The following is a 20,836-nucleotide window of genomic DNA, read 5'->3' as shown; positions in this document are numbered from 1 at the left end:
TGGCTTTCCAGGATTTTACAACAAAGGAGGACTTCCTCACTCTTTTGCAATTAAAGGAGAGAGTGAGAGGTGAGGGTATTTACAATGAGTTTAAAAAATATGTCCGTGAAGATGACATCCCCATTCATAAACTGGTGGCAATTACTACTGATGGGGCCCCAGCAATGCGCGGTGTGCGCGTTGGTTTTATAGCAATAAAAGTCGGTGCCTAGTTCGGGTCAACTTATCTATGTGAAATTGCATTTTCACAGATGAAAATTATTAAATCGAAGTACAGGAGCTGTCTTACTAGCAGACACCTCACAGACTGTCTCAGACTGGCTGTCTGTAGTTATGAGCCAAATTTCAGAAACTAGCAGAAAGTATTCAGCCCCAGTCATCACACTGAGTGCAACAGTCAATTTTTATTCATTTATTTTTCATGTTGAAATAAAATTAAATAATGAAACTTAGAATTAAAGGTGTGAAGTATTGTAATATTCTTAAAGACAGCTATGGCCTGTTTGATATGCTAGTTGGTATTTTCTTGTTTGAATTAATTTGAAAGTTTGACAAAAGTATTTTGTGTGATTCAAATACAAATAGCCCAAATAAAAGGCCTCAAATTGGAAGTACAATCTGAGCTGTATTTTTCTCTAAACGATTTAGATCTTGCTTTTCACTAAGGTCAAGATAGGGGATCTTGGGCTTAAAAAGGTTGGTGACCACTACCATACAGTGTGCTTTAGGCTATTCCCACATCTTAAGCAACCACTTGCTGACCTAGTGTGTGGTGGGATTCTAAGATTGTACCACTGCTTAGACATACACTGAAAATAGTGTTCAGAAATGTTGGTCATTCTTCTTTTGAATGGCTGACTTGGAACAAGTTACAACAGCCATATTCCAAGGTTACTCTGCCCTAGAGGACAGTCTGTTTCTTCATATCTCAATAAAGGGCATATTTTTTTCTTACCACAACATGATCACAACTGTCGTCGTTACATACTACAGAGCCTGAAGTAAACCACTTTGTGCAGTGAGTGATTGCATCATCTAGGCCCCAGGTGTTAGTGGGAATTCTATTGAAGGAGTAGATGAGTAGCGTGGTCTTGGGGAAGAGGAGAAATACTAAGTGTGTTGTGGCTTTTGTTCTGTTAGTGTTTGGCATTACTTTTATCTTGGATTTTTTCCTTACTATCTATGTCATGAATTTCCTTCTCAGCTGCTATGTGGCTGAATTCTCTGGGTGCATGGACAGGGAGAGGTATGGTAGCCCATTCTCATTTTCCTACATAGTTTCCAGGGCTTGACATGGGGAGAATATGCCAGAGTTTATTGTTCTAATTCTTAATTATTTTCCTGCAGACTTTATCATTCTATTTCCCGTCATGTGGGAAGATTCCTCCTCCTGTTATTATGGTGCAGAATGTGAGCTTCAAGTACACAAATGATGGGGTAAGTTGAATAAAAGGCTATCCATGGGTGACCTTGAGAATGTGGTACATGCACAAGGTTTGTAATTGTTTGCTCACTCCCCAGTTCTGTATGCTTCCCTCATAACCATACTGAGAATCCCCATATTGTATTTGTTTTGTTTAATTTCTATTAGCCATGTTGTGATGGTTTGTTAAGTTCTCTGCTTTTGTATTTGGCATGTGGAATTTTTGTTCACTCACATCCTTTGATGTAACTGGCTTGAGACACTCGTATCTTGAAGTCTCAATATACTATCTCAACTGATGTTTCCAGGGTAGTCCTTCATCTAAAATCTGTATCTAGTGCACAAGGGAGTGAAATCAAAATGCTGTATCCACTTGTATTCATAGTAGGGGGAGGAAATAGTATGGTGAAGTTTTGGTTGAGATGAAAATGCAATCAGGATCCATGAGCATAAGGTCTGGGTGGACCAGTGTTTTGACATAAATTAAATGTTGATTGGCATTTTATTCTCTTACAGCCTTTGATCTACAAGAATCTAGAATTTGGAATTGATTTGGATACCAGGGTGGCCTTGGTTGGGCCAAATGGAGCTGGGAAGTCTACATTACTCAAACTGCTAGCTGGTGATGTAAGTACAATTAAGGATGGTTCAAACAATTGAATGATTACCCATCTACGTGAAGAATTACAGAGATAGTACCTCGGTGAAGAAATTTCTTCTTATCTGCATCCAAGTGGAAATCCCTTTATTTTGAAGCAGTAATATGGTCCTAAACAGGATATCAGCTGTGCATCCACCTTGAGAATAGCTTTTAATAAATAACTCCTCTATCTAAACTTAAAAGTAAAGACCTGGTTTTAGCACAAAGCTGCAACCCAGAGCTCAATATTGTGAGTCTTTACTGTGTTTGTGCAAGACTCCTTCCCACGTCAGGAGACCAGACTTTCATATTACTCTGGATGTGTTCTCACCAGCACTCCATATAATTGGAGCAATACTATCCCAGTACTTGGATTCTGTTACAGTAAAGTCCAGCATAACATTTGTTTTTTTAATTACTTGTTAACCTTGCATGTTAATGTTCTGTGATTCATATGCAAGGTTAGCCAGGTCCCTCAGAATAGCAACACCTTTCAATGTCACAGAACAGTACAGCACAGTACAGGCCCTTCAGCCCAAGGTGTTGTGCCGACCTGTATATACTTACTGCATGATCAATTTAATCCCTTATTCCAATACAGCCATGTACCAGTCTTAGAGTCTCTTTCATGTCCCTGATGTATCAGCCTCAACCATCACCTATGGAACTTGTGTTCAAGGCACTTAATTGCTCTCTGTGTACATTTTAAATAAAACACTACCTCTGACATCTCCTCTAAACTTTTCTCTACTCATCTTAAAAGGATGTCCTTTGGTATTAGCCACGGCCTGTCTTGGAGAGGGGCTCCACTGGCTGACTACCCTATCTATACATCTTGAGTTACACATAGATGTTGTACTGACCTTTTAACTTACTTTAAGATCAATCGAACCTTTTCTTCCCACAGTCCTCCAGTTTTCTTTCATCCATGTGCCTATCTAAGGGTCCCTTAGATGTCCCTAATGTATCTGCCTCGATCACAACACTTGGCAGTGGTTTCCATTCACCTTCAGCGCTCTACCCAAGGAGACTCGGGGGGGTTCCTATTTGTGCTGCTTGAGATCAGGTAGGAGCTGAACCAGTAGTTCTGCAATGACTGTCCTTTTGGGTGAGATTCCTGTCTGTTGATGCCCTTTAAATCAACGCAACAATTGCAATGGTTTGAGGTCTGCCATCACCTTAGCAATTCTGAAGAGGCCATGATTATGGCCATCCTTGTCACCCTTGCTCAAAAAAAACTTTCCTTTAGCATGATTTTAGTTTGCCTGAAAACATGAGATAGTGTTGACTGAACTTTGGGCCTTTGTGCAATCCTAATTTGTGTACTGACCATTTTGCCCATTTTTGTGTGCTCTTGTAGCTCTTGCCTTGCGATGGAATGATTCGAAAGCACTCGCACGTCAAGATCGGGAGATACCATCAGGTAACTTTCACTAACCTTCTCAGGTCCCATCTACTTCTGTGATACAAGAAGGTGGGCAACGAATGTCACCAATCTTGTCGGAAAATATGAATGAGATGGCCTATTCACTGTTGATATGTGACCTGACTAAATATGCTCAGCTTTCTGCCGTACCATTTGGTCAGCCAAAACAAAAATCAATTTTGGACTTGTTTTCTCAAATACCTTGTGATCTATTGCTGTTTAAGGAAATGCTTAAAGGCTAAAATTTGTAGCTGTGCTCTAAGTCTTGGATTTCTCTGTATCCACTCTGTCATTACTTTTCCCAGTTTGGAAAATCTAATCATCAACCATTGTAGGTTACAGCGAATGGTAGGTGCCTAGAACAATGTGACAGGGGTATAACTAAATTATAGTGCCATTTAAGAGGCTTCTAGATAGACACATGAATGTGGAGGTAAATGGAGAAGAGATAACCAGTTTAATTTGATACTGTGATATCATGGGACAAAAGGATCTGTTCCTGTGCTGTACTGTTCTGTGTTAGCTATCCTAGCATCTCCCAAACCCTGACATCTACCACCAGTAAGGTAGATTGTAGCAGGAAATGACACCAGATGTAGATTTCTCTCTGAATCCTACACCATCCTGACTTTGAAATTTATTGTTAATCCTTCATGACGAATCTGGAGCCCTCTACCCAAAAACACTTTGGAAGCACTTTCAGAGTAACTGCAGCAGTCAGTAAATGTTGACTTTGCCAGTGACGCCCAAGTTCTGAAAGAAAAGAAAACTTGTACCTTCCCCTTTCTTTCTCTCTCTGTCCTTCATCCCCTCCCAAACCCATTCTGCCTTCTTGCACCACTCTATTTCCTGTTCATATTTATTAAATCACTCATGCCCCAGTTCAGCATGTTTGTTTCTTGGATACCTTTATTTTTCCATAACAACGTTAAATATAATTATGATGACTGCAACAAAAATGTGCTCACTGCCACCACTTGCCTAGCTTCATTTCCTTGAACTGTGTACATTGTTCCCTTTCTTTTGATCTGAAGTCCTACTGTCTTAAGCAATTTTACACCTTTTTATCCTCTACTATATCTGTTAATCACCGTGTCTAAATTATTCTATAGAGAAATCAGGTCAAATAAGAATTTGAAGGAGGCCATTTGGCATTTCAAACCTGTACTGTCATTCTTCAAGATCATTGTTCACTCTGTTCTGAATAAATGGCTGAATCACCACAACCCTTTGGGCTATAGATTTTGTTTAAGATTTTTCACTCAGAAGAATCTTGATCTCAGTCTTAAAAACTATTAATAGGAAAAGATATTTAAAACACAGTCAGGGAAAATGTCCTACCAATTCAGACTATTGGGCACTAAGTTTCAAAGATGCCACCTCTCATTCTTCCAAACTCCCAAGGAATACAGGCCTTCTCTGCTCAGTATTTCCTCCTACATCAAATAGCCATCCCAAGACCCAGCCAGGCAAATCTGTTGCACTCACCTAGGGTATGTACATCCTTTGATTAGGTCAGAAGAGCAAACTTGCACAGAACTCCAGATGTGGTCTTGCCAAGAGCAATGCAATTGCAGTAGGTAGTTGTATACCTGTACTTGCATCCTGCCACTAGAAAGGCCAGCACAACAATTGAACAAAGAACAGTGCAAGCCCTCTGGCTCATGATGTCAGGCTGATATTTAACCTACTCTAAGACTAATCTAACCCTTCCCTCCCACATAGTCCTCCAGTTTTCTTCCATCCATGTGCCTATCGGGGACTCTTAAATGTCCTCTAAGACCACACCTGGCAACATCTTCCACACGCCTACCACACTGTTTTTTAATGAAAGCTTACATCTGACATCCACCCACTTTACTCCAATCACCTTAACATTATGCCCCCTCCTATTACCCATTGCTGCCCTGTGGAAAAAGTTGCTGGCTGTCTACCCTCAATGCTTTTCTCTTCATCTTGTCAAGTCACCCCTTATCCTCCTCTGCGCCCAAGAGAAAAGTCCTAGTTTGTTTAACTTTTCCTGATACGATGTGCTCTTTAATCCAGGCAGCATCCTAATAAATCTCCTCTCCACCCTCTCTAAAGCTTCCACATAATGAGACAACTAGATCTGAACATAATCCTTCAAGTGTGGTCTAGCTGGAGTTTTGTAGAGCTGCAGCATCACCTCACGGTTAATGGATTCAATCCCCCGACCAATAAAGGCTAACACACCATACGCTGCCTTAGCCATCTTATCAACCTGTGTGACAGCTTTGAAGGACCTATGGGTGTGGACCCCAAGATCCCTCTGTTCCTCCCCACTACTAAGAATTTGCCTTCCTATCAGCTTGTTGAACTGTAATTACTTTTAGAGACCTGTCCAAGTCCTCCTGAGTTTTGAACATTGATATTTCCCATATCCTGTTTTGTGCACTGGGTAAGTAAGTAATCTCACACTTCACATTTGCTGCCTACCCTGTTTTCATCCGCTCACTCAGCATGTCCATTTTGTCTTGAAGCCTCTGTACATTCTCTGTATTTGCAATCCCAAATAGTTTTTTATCTGAAGCGTGGGAGTGTGTTGGCTCTGGTTTCTTTTAACGAAATAAGTGACTTGGTTTCTTCAGTGTTCCCTGATATAAAAATTCAGGATCTGAAGTCTCAAATTTTAATCGTCAAATCACTCATGAAGGATTAAATGTCTGGCATGGCTACAGTGCTGATTGAATTGCTGAACCATTACCAAACTGATTAACCTGTTGAGCAAAGATGATTGTGTTTTCCTCCTCTCCCACCCGCCCCCCCCCCCCAGAGTAACCTTCACTATATTTGAAAACATGCTCAGTATTGGGTGGAATGCTGGAAGCAGCTGTAATTTATTGGCCCAGGGTGTGTCTGACAACAAGTTTGAGGATGTGGAGAGTAATTTCTGTGAACTTACTTTCCTGCTACTTGTGTACCTTGGCCACTGCAAGATCAATGGGCTGAAGCCACAGACAAAGGGAAGTGCTTTGCTCACTGGGTTGCTTATTTCTAACTGCCTTTGCTATGGGCCCACTGTGTGGGCTTCTGAGGTTGAGCAATAACTCGAGGAATAGAAGGCCGTCCCTTTAGAACCGAGATGAGGAATTTCTTTGGTTATAGCATGACAGTCATTACCACAGAGGCTGTGGGGACCAAGTCATTGGGTAGATTTACAGTGGAGCTTGTTAGGTTATTGATTAGTAAGGACATCAAAGTTATGGGGAAAAGGTAGGAGAATGGAGTTGAGAGGGAAAGTAATCAGCCATGATCAAATGGGCCAATTCTGCTCCTATAAATTATGGTCCTAAATCCCATTCGTGATCTTTGTCAAGTCACTTGACTGAGGAGAAGGTCAGCAGTGTACACAGGAGATGCTGAAATAGAGCAGTCATTCACTGTGTCCACATCCACAGGGAGTCTGAGTCCTGTTGTCCCCCTTGGTCTTAAACCATGCTTGGACCAACCAAATTACTGGAGAAGCAGGTATGGTTTTAATGTGGGTGCGCATAGATGTAGGAGAGGATCCCAGCGGAGAGAAATGCAGAAGATAAAAGGTGTCTAATTCCAGGGAATTGTTTGAGGCAGCAATTATCAAGATCTGTCAGAAAGATAGTGTATAAACATGAGTGGACTTGAAGCACGGGTTGTGGGGAAGGGAAAATGGGAAAAAGGTGATAAACAAATGCTAAGCTATCTGGAAAAAGACATCTGAATGTTCAAAAAACATTAATAATATTTGAATTATGCAGGGTGATCAAAGCTGGGATTTGGAAATCTGAGGATACTCAATATCTGAGAAGGAATGGAAAAGGGGTGTGGGGTGTTCTTGAAGGATTAACTCAGCATTGGTGCGAATAAATGTGTGCTCAGAAATTCTGAATGTAGAATCAGTTGGTACAGTTAAAAAGCAACACGGCAGGAAATATTTAGATGAGTTGTGATTGCAAACGGTGGTAATGTAGGGGGTAACATCATTCAGGAAATCAGAAATGCATGTAACAAGGGTACAGCAGAAATCAATGGTGACTTTAAGTCTACATGTAGACTGGTCAAATCAAATATTGTGCAAGCTGAATTGGAGTGTGTACGTGATCACTTTTTAAGACATTGTTGAGGAGCCACAATCCATCTTCAGAAGAGGGTAAATAACTTGGGTGTATAATTAAAAAAGAGTTAAACCAAGTTAGTTTGTTAGTTTTGTTGGGGGAAGGGTGAAATTGCTGGGAAAATTAATGGAACTGAAAGCTAATAAATCCCAGGAGCATAATGGTCTATATTACTTAGAAGTAGTCATGGAAATAATGAATGCATTGGACATGACCTACAGAATTTCAAAACATCAAAGAACGGTTCCTTGAGATTGGAGGGTTTTGTATGTAACCCCAGTTTAAAAATTGAAGCGGAGGAGAAAGGGAAAATATGGTTGGTTACTCTATTCACAAGGAAAATGCCACTGGATGTGATAATAGAATAGAACATTTCAATGGGATTAGATAATCTGCAAGAATTTATGAGAAGATGGTGTTTGTTAAATCTACTGGAGTGACTTGAGCATGTAACTGGCGGAACCAATGGAGTAAGTATTTTTCAGAGGGCCTTGTTGGTACACAAAATAGAAGCATGTGGGATTGGAGGTAGGTAGTATGTTTACATAGATTGAAAATTGGTTGACAGAAGCTGGTAAATTACTGATGTGATTGAAAGATCTGTAAGGATGGCATGCAAAACAGTTTCTCCACTGTACCTCAATACCTCAAGGATAAAAGCAATGACAATGCAGAATATACTATTAGAATTACAGAGGCATTGTAATTACAACTTATGATGTACTATAGGGATCTGTGCCTGGGCACCAGCTAATCAATGCTCTGGATGAGCAAATTGAATTTCAAAGTTATAAAACTGATTGGGATTGTGAGTGGAGTGGGATTTGGACAGCTTGAGTAGATGGGCATGAACACAGCAGATGTGTTATGAATGTGAAGTTGTCCATTTTGGTGGGGAAATCAAATGTAGTATAATTTAAGTATTGAAATCTAGGAAATGTCCAAAATAAATTCAATGTACAAGAATCACTGAAAGCAAATCTTCACATAGAGCAAAAAATATGTTGTCCTCCATTGTAAGAACATTTGAGTTCAAGAATAAGGCTGTCTTGCTATTATCCTGGGCCACACTTGGAGTATTATGTGCAGTTTTGACTCCTTATCCCAGAAAAGATATGCTGGCCATAGAGGAAGTGCAGGGAACGTCACCTTTCTGATTTCTGTGCTCATGGGCTGTCATTCAAGGATAGTTCCATGAAGTTTGGAGGAATGAGAGGGGGGATCTCATTGAAGTGTACCTCAATTTGACAAGCTGGATGCAAGTTGGTGAGAATAACATTGGGCTCATCTAAAGCTAGGGGTCATTTTCGGGATAAGGGGCTCAATTGAGTTGAGAAATGTCTTCAGTAACAGAAAACAAAAAACTGCAGTTACTAAAATCTGAAGCAATGCAGCCAGTAAAGCAGCATTTATGGATGGAAACCTGATGAAACATCTTCAACTTGAAATGTTAATTGGCTTTTCTTTCCATAGAGGCTGCCTGATTGAGTCAAAGTGTGGTGAATCTGTGGACTTCTGTAACACAGAATGCTGGGGAGGACATATTGTTAAATTAATTGAGGAAATGTGTTGACTTGTGAGGACAAGGCATCACAGTGTAAGGGGACAGTGTGGGGATAGGCTATTTGAGTTAGAAGATCAGCTGTGATTGCAGATCTCTTGAGCAAGTTTGAATGTTTCAATGTTACATTTCTTTGAAGTGTTATTATAATGTTATTTCTCCTCATCTCCCAGCATTTGCAAGATCAGTTGGACTTGGACCTCTCCCCTTTGGATTACATGATGAAGTGCTATCCAGAAATCAAAGAAAAGGAGGAGATGCGGAAAATCATTGGGCGCTATGGGCTCTCAGGGAAGCAGCAGGTATGTGCCACAATGGGTAACTGTTGAGCCTTGAGTGCTGGGATTTGAGAGTCTTGTGTTGCATTAGCTTTTGTTAGATCCAGGCATCAATTTGAATCCTCTCCCAGAAAGTGGAAAAGGGAATATAGCCATAACCATCTGGCCTTGGATACCTTTTTTTGTCTTTCAAGGTAGGCTTGTTTGGAAGCCTTGCCAGAGTTTGTGAAGCCAATTGTTGTTAGTGCCATCAGAATAATTCAAGTTTGGAGGAGGATGTAAGATGGTCAGATGTAGGCATGGTAAGTGAGAACATGGCAGATGGTACAGAATTAGTGAAGGGTGACATGGAGATCCATCAAGTGATTAGCAGAGCGACTGGGTATGCTAACCTTTAATATGTGAATGCTTATCATGCAAGATTAAATGAGCCTTACCACTTGTATAGGGCTGCATCTGAAGAATTGAGTACAGTTGACGAAAGGAGATCTAAAACTTACAAACTTATCACAGGTCAGGGGTGAGGACTGAGGCATCTTGGACTGAGGACACAGTTTGGTATACTGTAAGAGATAAGCAATGTAAGACTTGGATGAGGCCATATTCTTCAGAGGCTGGAACCTCTTTGAAAATCTTTACCCCTAAATAAATGTAAAAGTGTGGTTATTGTGTTCATTTGAGAAAGAAATCTGTGGATTTTGATCACTAAAGGATTGGGTATGGTGCTAATAGAGGATCATCCATGATTTTGATGAACAGAGGAGCCATCTTGGAGCTCTATAGCATTCTTCTGCTTCAAATACCTGAACTTGTGCTCTACCTCACATTCTAGGTAAATTGTTTATTTCTGGATTGTGTTCCAGGTGAGTCCCATCCGAAACCTGTCGGATGGACAGAAGTGTCGAGTGTGCTTTGCCTGGCTGGCTTGGCAGTCTCCTCATATGCTGTTTCTTGATGAGCCCACAAATCACCTGGATATTGAGACTATTGATGCCCTTGCTGACGCTATCAATGAGTTCGAGGGCGGTATGATGCTGGTCAGCCACGACTTCAGGCTCATTCAGCAGGTCAGGAAATTTTTTTTCTTGCTTTCCACTCAAACTCATCTGTTAGGCCTTATGACCCATGAGATCAGCTGTAGGTTGGTCCTTCATGCGGTGGTCCATAGTGAATATTCCCTTCAACATTGTTAACCAGATGTTTCCAGAATGGAAGACAGTAGCTTGTCCTTGCTTCCTTTGGCCCAAATCTATGCTTCTTTCAAATTTTCAATGAGATTTTTGCTAAATGCAATGTTCTGAACCATTCCTTGGCGGATTCTCCTTACTTCTAACAGCACTCTGAAGGAATGTTTCCAGAACCTCTCCTCATTTTAGGATTTGACTTTTGTAGAGTTTTGGAGCACTACAGCATAGAAACAGGCTCTTTGGCCCATCTAGTCCATGCCGAACTGTTATTCTGCTTGGTCTCATCGACCCACACCTGGACCATTGTCCTCCATATCCCTCCCATCTGTGTACTTATCCAAGCTTCTCTTAAATGTTACAATTGAACCTGCATCTGCCACTTCTGTTGGCATCATATTCCACATGCACCACCCTCTGAGTAAAAAAGGTTCCCCTTAAATATTCCCCTCAAGGTTTCCCTTAAACCTTTCACCTTTAATCTATGACTTCTAGTTCTAGTCTCACCAACCTCTAACAAGTCATTTTTCATAACTTCTGCCATCTCCAAAGGATTCTACCACCAAACAATATCACCTCCTCCTCTTTTTTTCTCTAGTCCTGCTGAAGGGTCTCAGCCTGAAATGTCAACTGTACTTTTTTCCATAGATGCTGCCTGGCTTGCTGAGTTCCTCCAGTATTTTGTGTGTGTTGCTTGGGTTTCTAGCATCTGTAGATTTTGTCTTGTTTGTAACAGTATACGAAGCTGTTTAGCTCAAATCTGAACAAACCAGTTGGATGTCTTCCTTCACTACCAACAAAAGCCCTGCAGTCTTCCCTTGTAGGCAATTTTCTTCGGAATTCTTTGTCATTACTTCCAGCAACACCTTTCTGAGTCATTTTTTAAAATTCTTCCTCTCATCCTGCTTCGCTTCTCTCCAAAGCCTTAAATCTGTCCCTTAGTTCTTGCCAAAAAATTTTTTTCCTGCTTTATCTGTCTTCTTTTTTAGCATCTCAGTGAAACCTCTCAATCTGTGAGAGCAAGCCCAACTTCTCCCACCTACCTTTGTAGAATTCTTAATCCCTGGAGCCATCCTGACAAATCTCTTCTGTGTGCTCTTGAATTTCATTTCATTCCTATAGTGTGAGCCAAACGAGTAGAAGACTAATTGTAGCAAAGTTCAACATGACTTACCTGCTTTTGTAACCAACATTTATAAAATTTAAGATCCCATAAGCTTTGGTAAATACTACTTCTGTGCCCTACACATGAAACACTTAAACACTGCTCCTTCAGTGTACTGATGTGAAGAGGCCAGGGTATGGTATCAGAGTAATGGTGAAACCGAGGGCACTGGGAATCAAGGCTAAAACTCACTGACTGCATCAAACCTCACAAAAAATATCATTGTGTTGATGTGGATTTGATTGGCTTCCAACATCAATATACTTGCAACCTTTTGTCATGTTATTTAACTGGATTGCTGAGCCTACAATGGAGAACATAGCAGGGAGAAGCCAGAGAGAGATGGGAGGAATTACTGGTGCTCTTTGAGTAGCTTTTCATTGGGATCTGGCTGCATGAGCCTGCTGGGTTGGGAGAAAATTCCCTCTCGGGTCCTGGTCTTAAGTGTTTTTATATCTGACACTAATTTCCAATTTGTTTCTCAGGTAGCTCAGGAGATCTGGGTGTGTGAGAAGCAGACAATCAGGAAGTGGCAAGGAGGTATCCTGTCCTACAAGGAGCATCTGAAATCAAAGATGTTGGGTGACAATCCTCAAAGCAGCAAGAAGACCCCCTGTGCCTGATGTATCAGCAGCAACTTGGTATCAACATTAGGAAAATTTCTATAAAGTGTTACAGATCATCCCCAAAGGGCTTGACACAGCAGTGTGGGTGCGGCTGAGCTTAAGCATGCTAGACAATTAAAAATCAAGTGCAGAAATCGCTGTTCATAAGGTTACTAATCCTAGAAGCTGTAGTTCTCATCTGGTTAGGGTGGGACAGGAAAGGCTGAAGAACACTTCATCCTCCAGTGGCGGTTTGCCTGCTTCAGTTTGGGCTGATGTGGCTGCTGCCTGTCTCAACCCTTTACCTTGCTGCAATGCACCTCCATTCTTGGAAAATCTGACCTCTTGCCTAATATTTTGTGCCAAGCCCCAAGATTGTTCTGGTCCCACTGCGCTTCAGCACTTTTTTTGGAGGGGGTTGATTTGTTCCATTTTTGAACCAGTCCCCAAATTAAGCTGTTGAGCCCATTGTTCTTCACAGGAATTAATTACTGGAAAATGGGATTGGAAGTTGTTACTGCATGAATGCTTGTTCCCCGTGACCATTAGCCCTGAACAGGCAGGGCTCAAGTCGTTTCCAAGAAGAGGAAGTGTCCTTTGCTGTGACGAGTCCCAACGTCTGCGTGCTGCACCTACTGCAACAGACCAGGAGCTAAACATTCTCTGCTGTTCAGGCTGGTTATAGGGTGTTGCACATTTGCTAAAAGGAATGGGTGCATCGTTATCTGATTAATGCAATCAGTTTACACCCACACCTCCACATTCTTTTGTAGCTTTTCTCAAAGAAAAACACCTTAGTTTCTCTCAAAGAAACCATCCAAAGATTACGGTTCTGATGGCCAATTCCAATTAAATTCTATATTAGTGTTTTGCTCATTTTTGTAAGAATGCTTTAACTTGTTGCACTGTCACAGTACCTCCCCCAGCACCTGAATGTGGGGCTCTCAAGTGAAAGTTTGAGAGAACCACAAACTATTTATTTGTGGGTGATGCACTGTTGTAGCCCTTGCTGCAAGGGCAATACAGAGTGAAGTGTGGTTTCTATTTAAGCTTCAGGAATCTGTTCCGCATCCCTTTTAAACCTCTCCTATGGAACCTGAGTAAAAACTTGCATTTCTGTTGCCACTGTGTGATATCTGCCCTGTAGCATAATGATCCTTTCAATGTGAAAGGTTGGTAATCCATACTGTAGTAGCACCCAAACTGTAAAATTGTAGGTTTCCTGGAAAGGGGGCTAGGAGTAATATTTTAATATTAACTTTGGGATGATCCCTACTTATCTGCTTGCTTAAACAGTCCTTTCTTCTATTGTGTATGGACACTGTTCTTGGTCATTATCCCATGACCCATGAGAAATGTGTGGCTTGCATTCCTTAGCTGTTTATTTGCCAAACCAGTGTCTGCCATTACTTTGTCCTGTTCCATAATGGCGAATGCTTAGATCAGCACTAAACATTTTCTTTGTAAAAGTCTTCCAAGTTTTGATCTTGGGTATGCTTGAGAATGAAGGTGAACTTGAGGGGCCTTGCTCATGGGGATGCAAAATAGTATGGAATTTGCATGTATTATTTCCTTTCTTTGCCTCTCCCCGCACTCACTTTCCTACCCAATCCCCTAAAGAAGAGCATTCTATTCCAATAATAAATGTATGTTAAAGACAAGGTATTAGTGTCACGCCAGGTTTAGAGATCCTTATGAGGGCTGAACATCTGTTTTTTTTTGTTTTGGAGGATATTTCAGACATCCTGCCTTTGGAAGTTTGATGGAGTTTCCCAGACTGTTCAAGGGTTGAGTCCATTCTTTCCTACTGAGTGGACTGGACACTTTCCATCATTAATCAGAAGTTCCAGAACATGCTTAGTTCTGCCTCTCTCCCAACAACCTTGCTGAAACAAGTCTTGGCATGGGACTCTTGAGATTTAACTCTGGCCATAGTGCATTGGGGGGGAGTGCTTGGACAGCTTTTCTTAAACAGAAACAGTTCATTTTCTCACCCCATCACTCAATTTGGTCTCAGTACTAACCTACCAATGCTGTACCCCAGTATTAGTGAGTTAATGATCAAACTGTTCCCTCCAGTACTCCAGTCTTAACACCACACAATTTGGAGCATTCTCCAGTATGATTAGTTTGAAAGGACATTATAGTTGGGCATTTGTCACCTATGGTAAACATGGTATCATTGGCATTGTTTGTGGATCCTGCGATGTCTTTGCAGTAATGATTCTGATGTATTTTATTTTTAAAATGTATTGGACACTTGAAACCCTTGCAGTAAAGAGCACCCAGTTATGTGGAGATGGTGATTGCAGATTGTCTGGTTTCAGCATTATATTTTGGGAAAAATAAAGTTTACTGGAGAATGTTTCTAATCCTATTTAGCCTTTGGTGTGACTGATTTCTTTATTACTGACCGCAAGGAATTGACTGACTCTGGGGATCTTGAGTATCAAATCAATAGGATGTTGGTCGAAAGGAGTCTCTGAGGAGTTTCCAGCATCTTTTTGAGTGCCTAATTTTGAATTGAAATGTCTCCTGGAGAGATCACATCATTGCAGCTTTGTCAGTATCTAAGTCTGTGCTGATGTATAGTGAATTTTACCTGTTACATATGTAGTGTGGCCACATACACAAATAAGAGGCTAGGAATGCTGTAGTGAGTAGATCATTGCGAATCTCCCCAGAGCTCTTCGACAGAGCTTGGTAAATGGCCAGGATGGATTTATCATGCTGCTTATGGACAGGACCTTCCTGGGTAGCTGCCAGTGTTGTAGCTGGAACATTTTGGCCAAGGATGCAGCAAGTTCGGTAGCACAAGTCTTCAGTAATGTATGGCGGCACAATAGCATAGTGGTTAGCACACTTTATGATACCAACGACCCAGGTTCAATTCCTGCCGCTGTCTGAAAGGACCTTGTACATTCTCCCCTTGACTCCAGGTCCTTCGGTTTCCTTCCACAACCCAAAATGGTACCGGTTGACAGGTAAATTGATCATTGTAGATTGTTCCCTGATTAGGCTAAGATTAAATTGGAGGTTGCTGGCAACATGACTTGAAGGCCCAGCAGGGCCTGTTCTGCGCTGTATCTAAATAAATAAATATAATTGTATCGTCTGTTTACTGCAACATCCTTCTCACAGAAGCTCAGTCTTGGTTCTTTTAAAGTGTAATGGAATGGATGTGTGCAGCTTGAATGTGACACTACTACAGCAGAGTTCAATTCCGATATCATCTGTAAGGAGTCTCTGTATATCCTCCCCGTGGAATACATGGGTTTTTCCCCAGGTGCTCAGGTCCGTCCCCCCCCCCCCCCGCCACAGTTCAAATACATACAGGGTAGGCTAATTGGTCATTGTAAATGTACCCGTGATTAGGCTAAGGTTAATCAGGATTGCTGCACAGCATGGCTTGAAGGGCCTACTAGAAGAGAACATGAGACAGAAGAGCAGAATTAGGCCATTTGGCCCATTGAGTCTGCTCCACCATTCAATCATAGCTGATCCTTTTTCTCCCCTCCTCAGCCACACTCCCTGGCCTTCTCCCCATAACCATTGATGCCAACGACCTGGCCTGCACAGCTGCCTGTGGTAACAAATTCCACAAATTCACCACCCTCTAACTAAAGAAATTTCTACGTATCTCTGTTTTAAATGGATGCTCCTCTATCCAGAGGTTGCACCCCCTTATCCTAGACTACCCCACCATGAGAAGCATCCTTTCCACATCTCTGTCTCGACCTTTGAACATTCAAAAGGTTTCAGTGAGATCCCATTGTTCTAATTTCCAGTGAGTACAGACCCAGAGCCATCAAACGTTCCTTGTAATGATAACCTTTTCATTCCCGGAATGATCCTTGAACATTGTCTGAACCCTCTCCAATGCCAGCACATTTTTTCCTAGATGAGGGGCCCAAAACTGTTCACAATACTCAGGTGAGGCCTGACCAGTGCCTTATAAAGCCTCAGCATCACATTCCTGCTCTTGTATTCCAGACCTCTTGAAATGAATGCTAACATTGCATTTGCTCTCCTCACCACGACCCTACCTACAAGTTAATGTTTAGGGTGTTTTGCATAAGGACTAGCAAGTCCCTTTGCTTCTCAGATTTTTAAATTTTCTCCCCATTTAGAAATAGTTTACACGTTAATTTCTACTACCAAAGTGCATGACCATACATTTTCCAACATCGTATTTCATTTGCCACTTTCTTGCCCATTCTCCTAATCTAAGTACTTCTACAGCCTACTTATTTCCTCAACACTACATGCCCCTCCACCAATCTTCATATCATCATCTAAATCATTGATAGCATAAAAAGAAGCGGTCCCAACACCAACCCCTATGGACCACCACTAGTCACTGGCAGCCAACCAGAAAAGTTCCTTTCATTCCCACTCACTGCCTCCTACCAATCAGCCAATACCAGTAACTTTCCTGTAACACCACGGGCTTTTAACTTGGTTAGCAGCCTCATGTATGGCACCTTGTCAAAGAACTTCTGAAAATCCAAATATACAACATCCACTGCATCCCTTTTATCTATCGTACTTGTAATCTCCTCAAAGAATTCCAACACATTTGTCAGTAAGATTTTTTCTTAAGAAAACCATGCTGACTTTGTCCTATCTTGTCCTGTGTCATCAAATACTCCAGCTTGGTATCAGCTCATCCCTCTGCAATTGGACCTTGGACTTCCTAACAGACCCCAATCTCACCTGTTAAGTTGGACAATTTCTCCTCCTCCATTCTCACCCTGAATACCAGCGTGTCTCAAGGCTGTGTGCTGAGCTCTCTTTTGTACTCCCTTTTCACCTATGACTGAGTTCCTGTACATGGTTCTAACTCCATAATCAAGTTCGCAGACAACACCATGGTGGTTGGCCTAATCAGAGGGGCTGATGAGACGGCCTACAGGGACAAGGTCCAGCACCTGGCCGTGTGGTGTGTCGACAACAACCTGGCCCTTAACACCCAGAAGACCAAGGAGATCATTGTGGACTTCAGGCATGCTAGGAGCCACACTCACGTCCCCATCTACATCAATGGAACTGTAGTGGAGCATGTATCAAGCTTCAAATTCCTTGGTGTCCACACTTCCGAGGATCTCACCTGGTCCCTGAACTCCTCCATCCTGATCGAAAAGGTGCACTAGCGCCTTTATTTCCTGCAGAACATCAAGAAAGTTCACCTCTGTCCCAAGATGCTGATGGACTTTTACTGCTGTACCATTGAGACCAAACTCACCAACTGCATTTCAGTGTGGTATGGCAATTGTCCCATATCGGACTGCAAAGCACTCCAGTGGGTGGTGAAAATTGCCCAGCGGATTATCAGCACCCAATTGCCCACCATTGAGAATATCTACCATAAGCGCTGCCTGGGCAGGGCGAAAAGCATTATCAAGGATGCATCTCACCCTAACCTTGGACTTTTTACTTTCCTCCCATCCGGTAGGCGCTACAGGAGCCTCCGCTCCCACACCAGCAGGCACAAGAAGAGCTTCTTCCGCTAAGGCTATGACCCTGCTGAACCTCACATCACAGCGCTAAGCAGTATTGCACCCATATTGTACTGTCTCGGTACTTTTATATTTGTGTGCTATAGCACTTACTTTTTATTTGCAGTTATTTTGTAAATAATACTATTCTTTTGCACTTCTGGTCAGATGCTAATTGCATTTCATTGGCTTTGTATCTGTATTCAGCACAATGATAATGAAGTTGAATCTAATCTAATAATCTTATCCTTAACAATTTACTCCAGCAATTTCCCAACCACTGAGGTCAGGCTAACTTGTCTGTAATTTCCATTCTGCTACCTTCCTTCTTTCTTAAAGAATGGAGTGACATTTGCAATTTTCCAGTCCTCTGGCACAATGCCAAAGTCCAAAGATTTTTTTGAAAGGTCATTTCTAATGCCATCACAATCTCTACTGCTACCTCTTTCAGAACCCTAGGTTGCAGTTCATCTGGACTGTGTACCCTTGGGTCTTTCAGCTTTTTGAACACTTTCTCCCTTGTACTGCACTCACTTCTCTTCCCTCACACCCTTCAAGATCTGGCACACTGCTGGTGCCTTCCACAGTGAAAGCTGATGGAAAATGCTCATTCAGTTCATTTGCTATCTGCTTGTCCCTCGTTATTATTTCTCTGGTCACATTTTCTAGCAGTCCTATATCCATTCTTTACTTTTTCATACTCAAAAGCTTTTACTATCCACTTTGATATTGTTTGCCCCCTTCCTTTCATATTTCATCTTTTCCTTCCTAATGATTCTTTTAGTTGCTCTCTAGGTTTTAAAAATCTTCCCACTAATTTTTGCTTTGTTGTATGCCCTCTCTTTTGCTTTTATATTAGCTTTGACTTCCCTCGTCAGCCACGGTTGTACTATTTTACCATTTGAGTATTTTTGTTTTTGGAATACTTCTATCCTGCACCATCCTAATATTTCCCTGCCAGCATCTCCTCTCTCATTCCACTGTAATTTCCTTTAATCCACTGAATTTCTGTTACATTAGACTTTACTCCCCATCAAATTTCAAATTGAACTCAGTCATATTGTGATCACTGCCTCCTAAGAGTTTTTACCTTAAACTCCCTAATCACCTACGGTTCATTGCATAACTGATCCCCTGGTAGGCTTAACAGAAACTGTTCTTAAAAAGCCAACTCATAGGCATGAGATCCATTACCAACCTGATTTTCCCAATTGACCTGCATGTTGAAATCTCCCATGACTATCATAACATTGCCCTTTTTATAGCCATGTTTTAGGACATGTTAATTTAGGCTATACTTGTAACCTAAGGCTTTCTAAGGAACTATTTGTAAAATGTTGCAGAAATGTAGGTTTAATAATAGAACTTTAATTTAAATTCCTTAATCACTTAATGGAGAAATTCACAAATGCATAGGAAATTATTAGGTAGCCATGATCGATTGGCAGAGCAGACTCAATGGGCTAAATTGCCTAATTTTGCTCCTCTGTCTTATGGTCTTTTGACACACTTTTTCTATTTTCCATTGTAACCTGTGGTCCACATCCCAGCTACTGTTGGGAGACCTGCAGTAGTATAACTGCCATCAGGATCCTTTTACCCTTGCAGTTTCTTAACTCAATCCACAAGGATTCAACACCTTCTGATCCTATGTCACATTTTCCTACTGAATGAATGCCATTCTTTACCAGCAGAGCCATGTCACCCCTCTTCCTACCCTCCTATCCCTCCGATACAATGTGTAACCTTGGACATTAAGCTCCCAACTACAACCATCCTTCAGTCACGATTCAGTAATGATCACAACATCATACCTGACAATCTGTAATAGTGCAACAAGATCATCCACCTTATTCCTTCTGCTCCTTGCATTGAGATATAACACTTTGAGTACTGTATTTGCTACCCTTCTTGATTCTGCATCCCTAATACACTGATACTCACCCTGCTGGCTCCAATTTTGTCCTAACATCTGCCTGCTCTTCCTGACAGTCTGACTGTAAGCTATCTTTGCACTTTTTTTTTTGCCATTCATCCTATCCTGAGTCACACCACTGCCAAATTAGTTTAAACCCTCCCCAACAGCTCCAACAAACCTGCCCGCAAGAATATTGGTCACCCTTGGGTTCAAGTCGTATCTCCACCAGAAGAGATCCTAATGATCCAAGAACCTGAAGCCCTGCCCCCTGCACCAACTTCACAGCCACACATTAAACTGCCAAGTCACTTGTTTCTACCCTCACTGGCACATGGTACAGGCAGCAATCAAGAAATTACTAGCTGGGAGGTCCTGCTCAGCTTTCTGCCTAACTCTAAATTCTCTCTTCAGGATTTCTGCTGTATTGCTAAATAAATAAACACTCAAGAACTCTACACAATAAAGGACAACCACCAACTGCCATGAACGCATAGAGGCAGGACTGTGTCGCCAGTACTCCCTAAACAATATCTTTCAAAACCACAGTCTGATTCTAGCTAGACAGAAAATGGCAGCAAAAGCATGGGGGGAGAAATTGCTCCTCCCCTCTTGCCCAAAGTATGCTTCCAAGGCACACCATTCTCTTGACTTGGGAATATATTACTGTTTCTTCACTGCCACATGGTCAAAATCTGGAGCTCCCTCCCTGAAGAACAATACTATGGGTGTAACCATACCTCAAAGACTAGCAGTTCCAGAAAAGAGCTCAGTACCATCTTCTCAAGGGTAGCTAAGGACAGGCAATTAAATGCTGGCTCACAGTACTTGAATGAATAAAAAAGTAAACTGCAAATGTAAATGAATGTGGGAGTGTTTCTTGGGAGTGTACTGCAGGAAGTGGGAGCTGGAAGGTAAGATACTGGCGTGGGTGGATAGTGATACAGGGAAGCACAGAGAGTTGGCTTTCAGGGATTGGGATGATTGAGCAAGATGCTGCAAAAGACGTAAAAATGGTTTGGGATGTTT

At 41.7% G+C, this 20,836-nt stretch overlaps 1 protein-coding gene across 6 annotated transcripts in view; it reads left to right on the top strand.

The window, feature by feature from the left end:
• Nucleotides 1-14,790, top strand: part of abcf2a (ATP-binding cassette, sub-family F (GCN20), member 2a) — a 66,545-nt gene extending 51,755 nt beyond the window's left edge. For all 6 annotated transcript variants that reach the window (XM_063060989.1, XM_063060973.1, XM_063061018.1 and 3 more), the window contains 6 exons: nt 1,348-1,437; nt 1,940-2,050; nt 3,424-3,486; nt 9,336-9,464; nt 10,304-10,507; nt 12,275-14,790. In XM_063060989.1, the coding sequence (XP_062917059.1) occupies nt 1,348-1,437; nt 1,940-2,050; nt 3,424-3,486; nt 9,336-9,464; nt 10,304-10,507; nt 12,275-12,412 (735 nt within the window). In that variant the 3' untranslated portion in view covers nt 12,413-14,790. The remainder of the gene's footprint in view (nt 1-1,347; nt 1,438-1,939; nt 2,051-3,423; nt 3,487-9,335; nt 9,465-10,303; nt 10,508-12,274) is intronic.
• The last annotated feature ends 6,046 nt before the right edge of the window (nt 14,791-20,836 follow it).

Source organism: Mobula hypostoma, chromosome 1 (genome assembly GCF_963921235.1).
Source record: "Mobula hypostoma chromosome 1, sMobHyp1.1, whole genome shotgun sequence".
Taxonomy (NCBI): Eukaryota; Metazoa; Chordata; class Chondrichthyes; order Myliobatiformes; family Myliobatidae; genus Mobula; species Mobula hypostoma.
The sequence above is the reverse complement of the archived record's forward strand: the minus strand, read 5'-3'. Positions and strand labels throughout refer to the sequence as shown.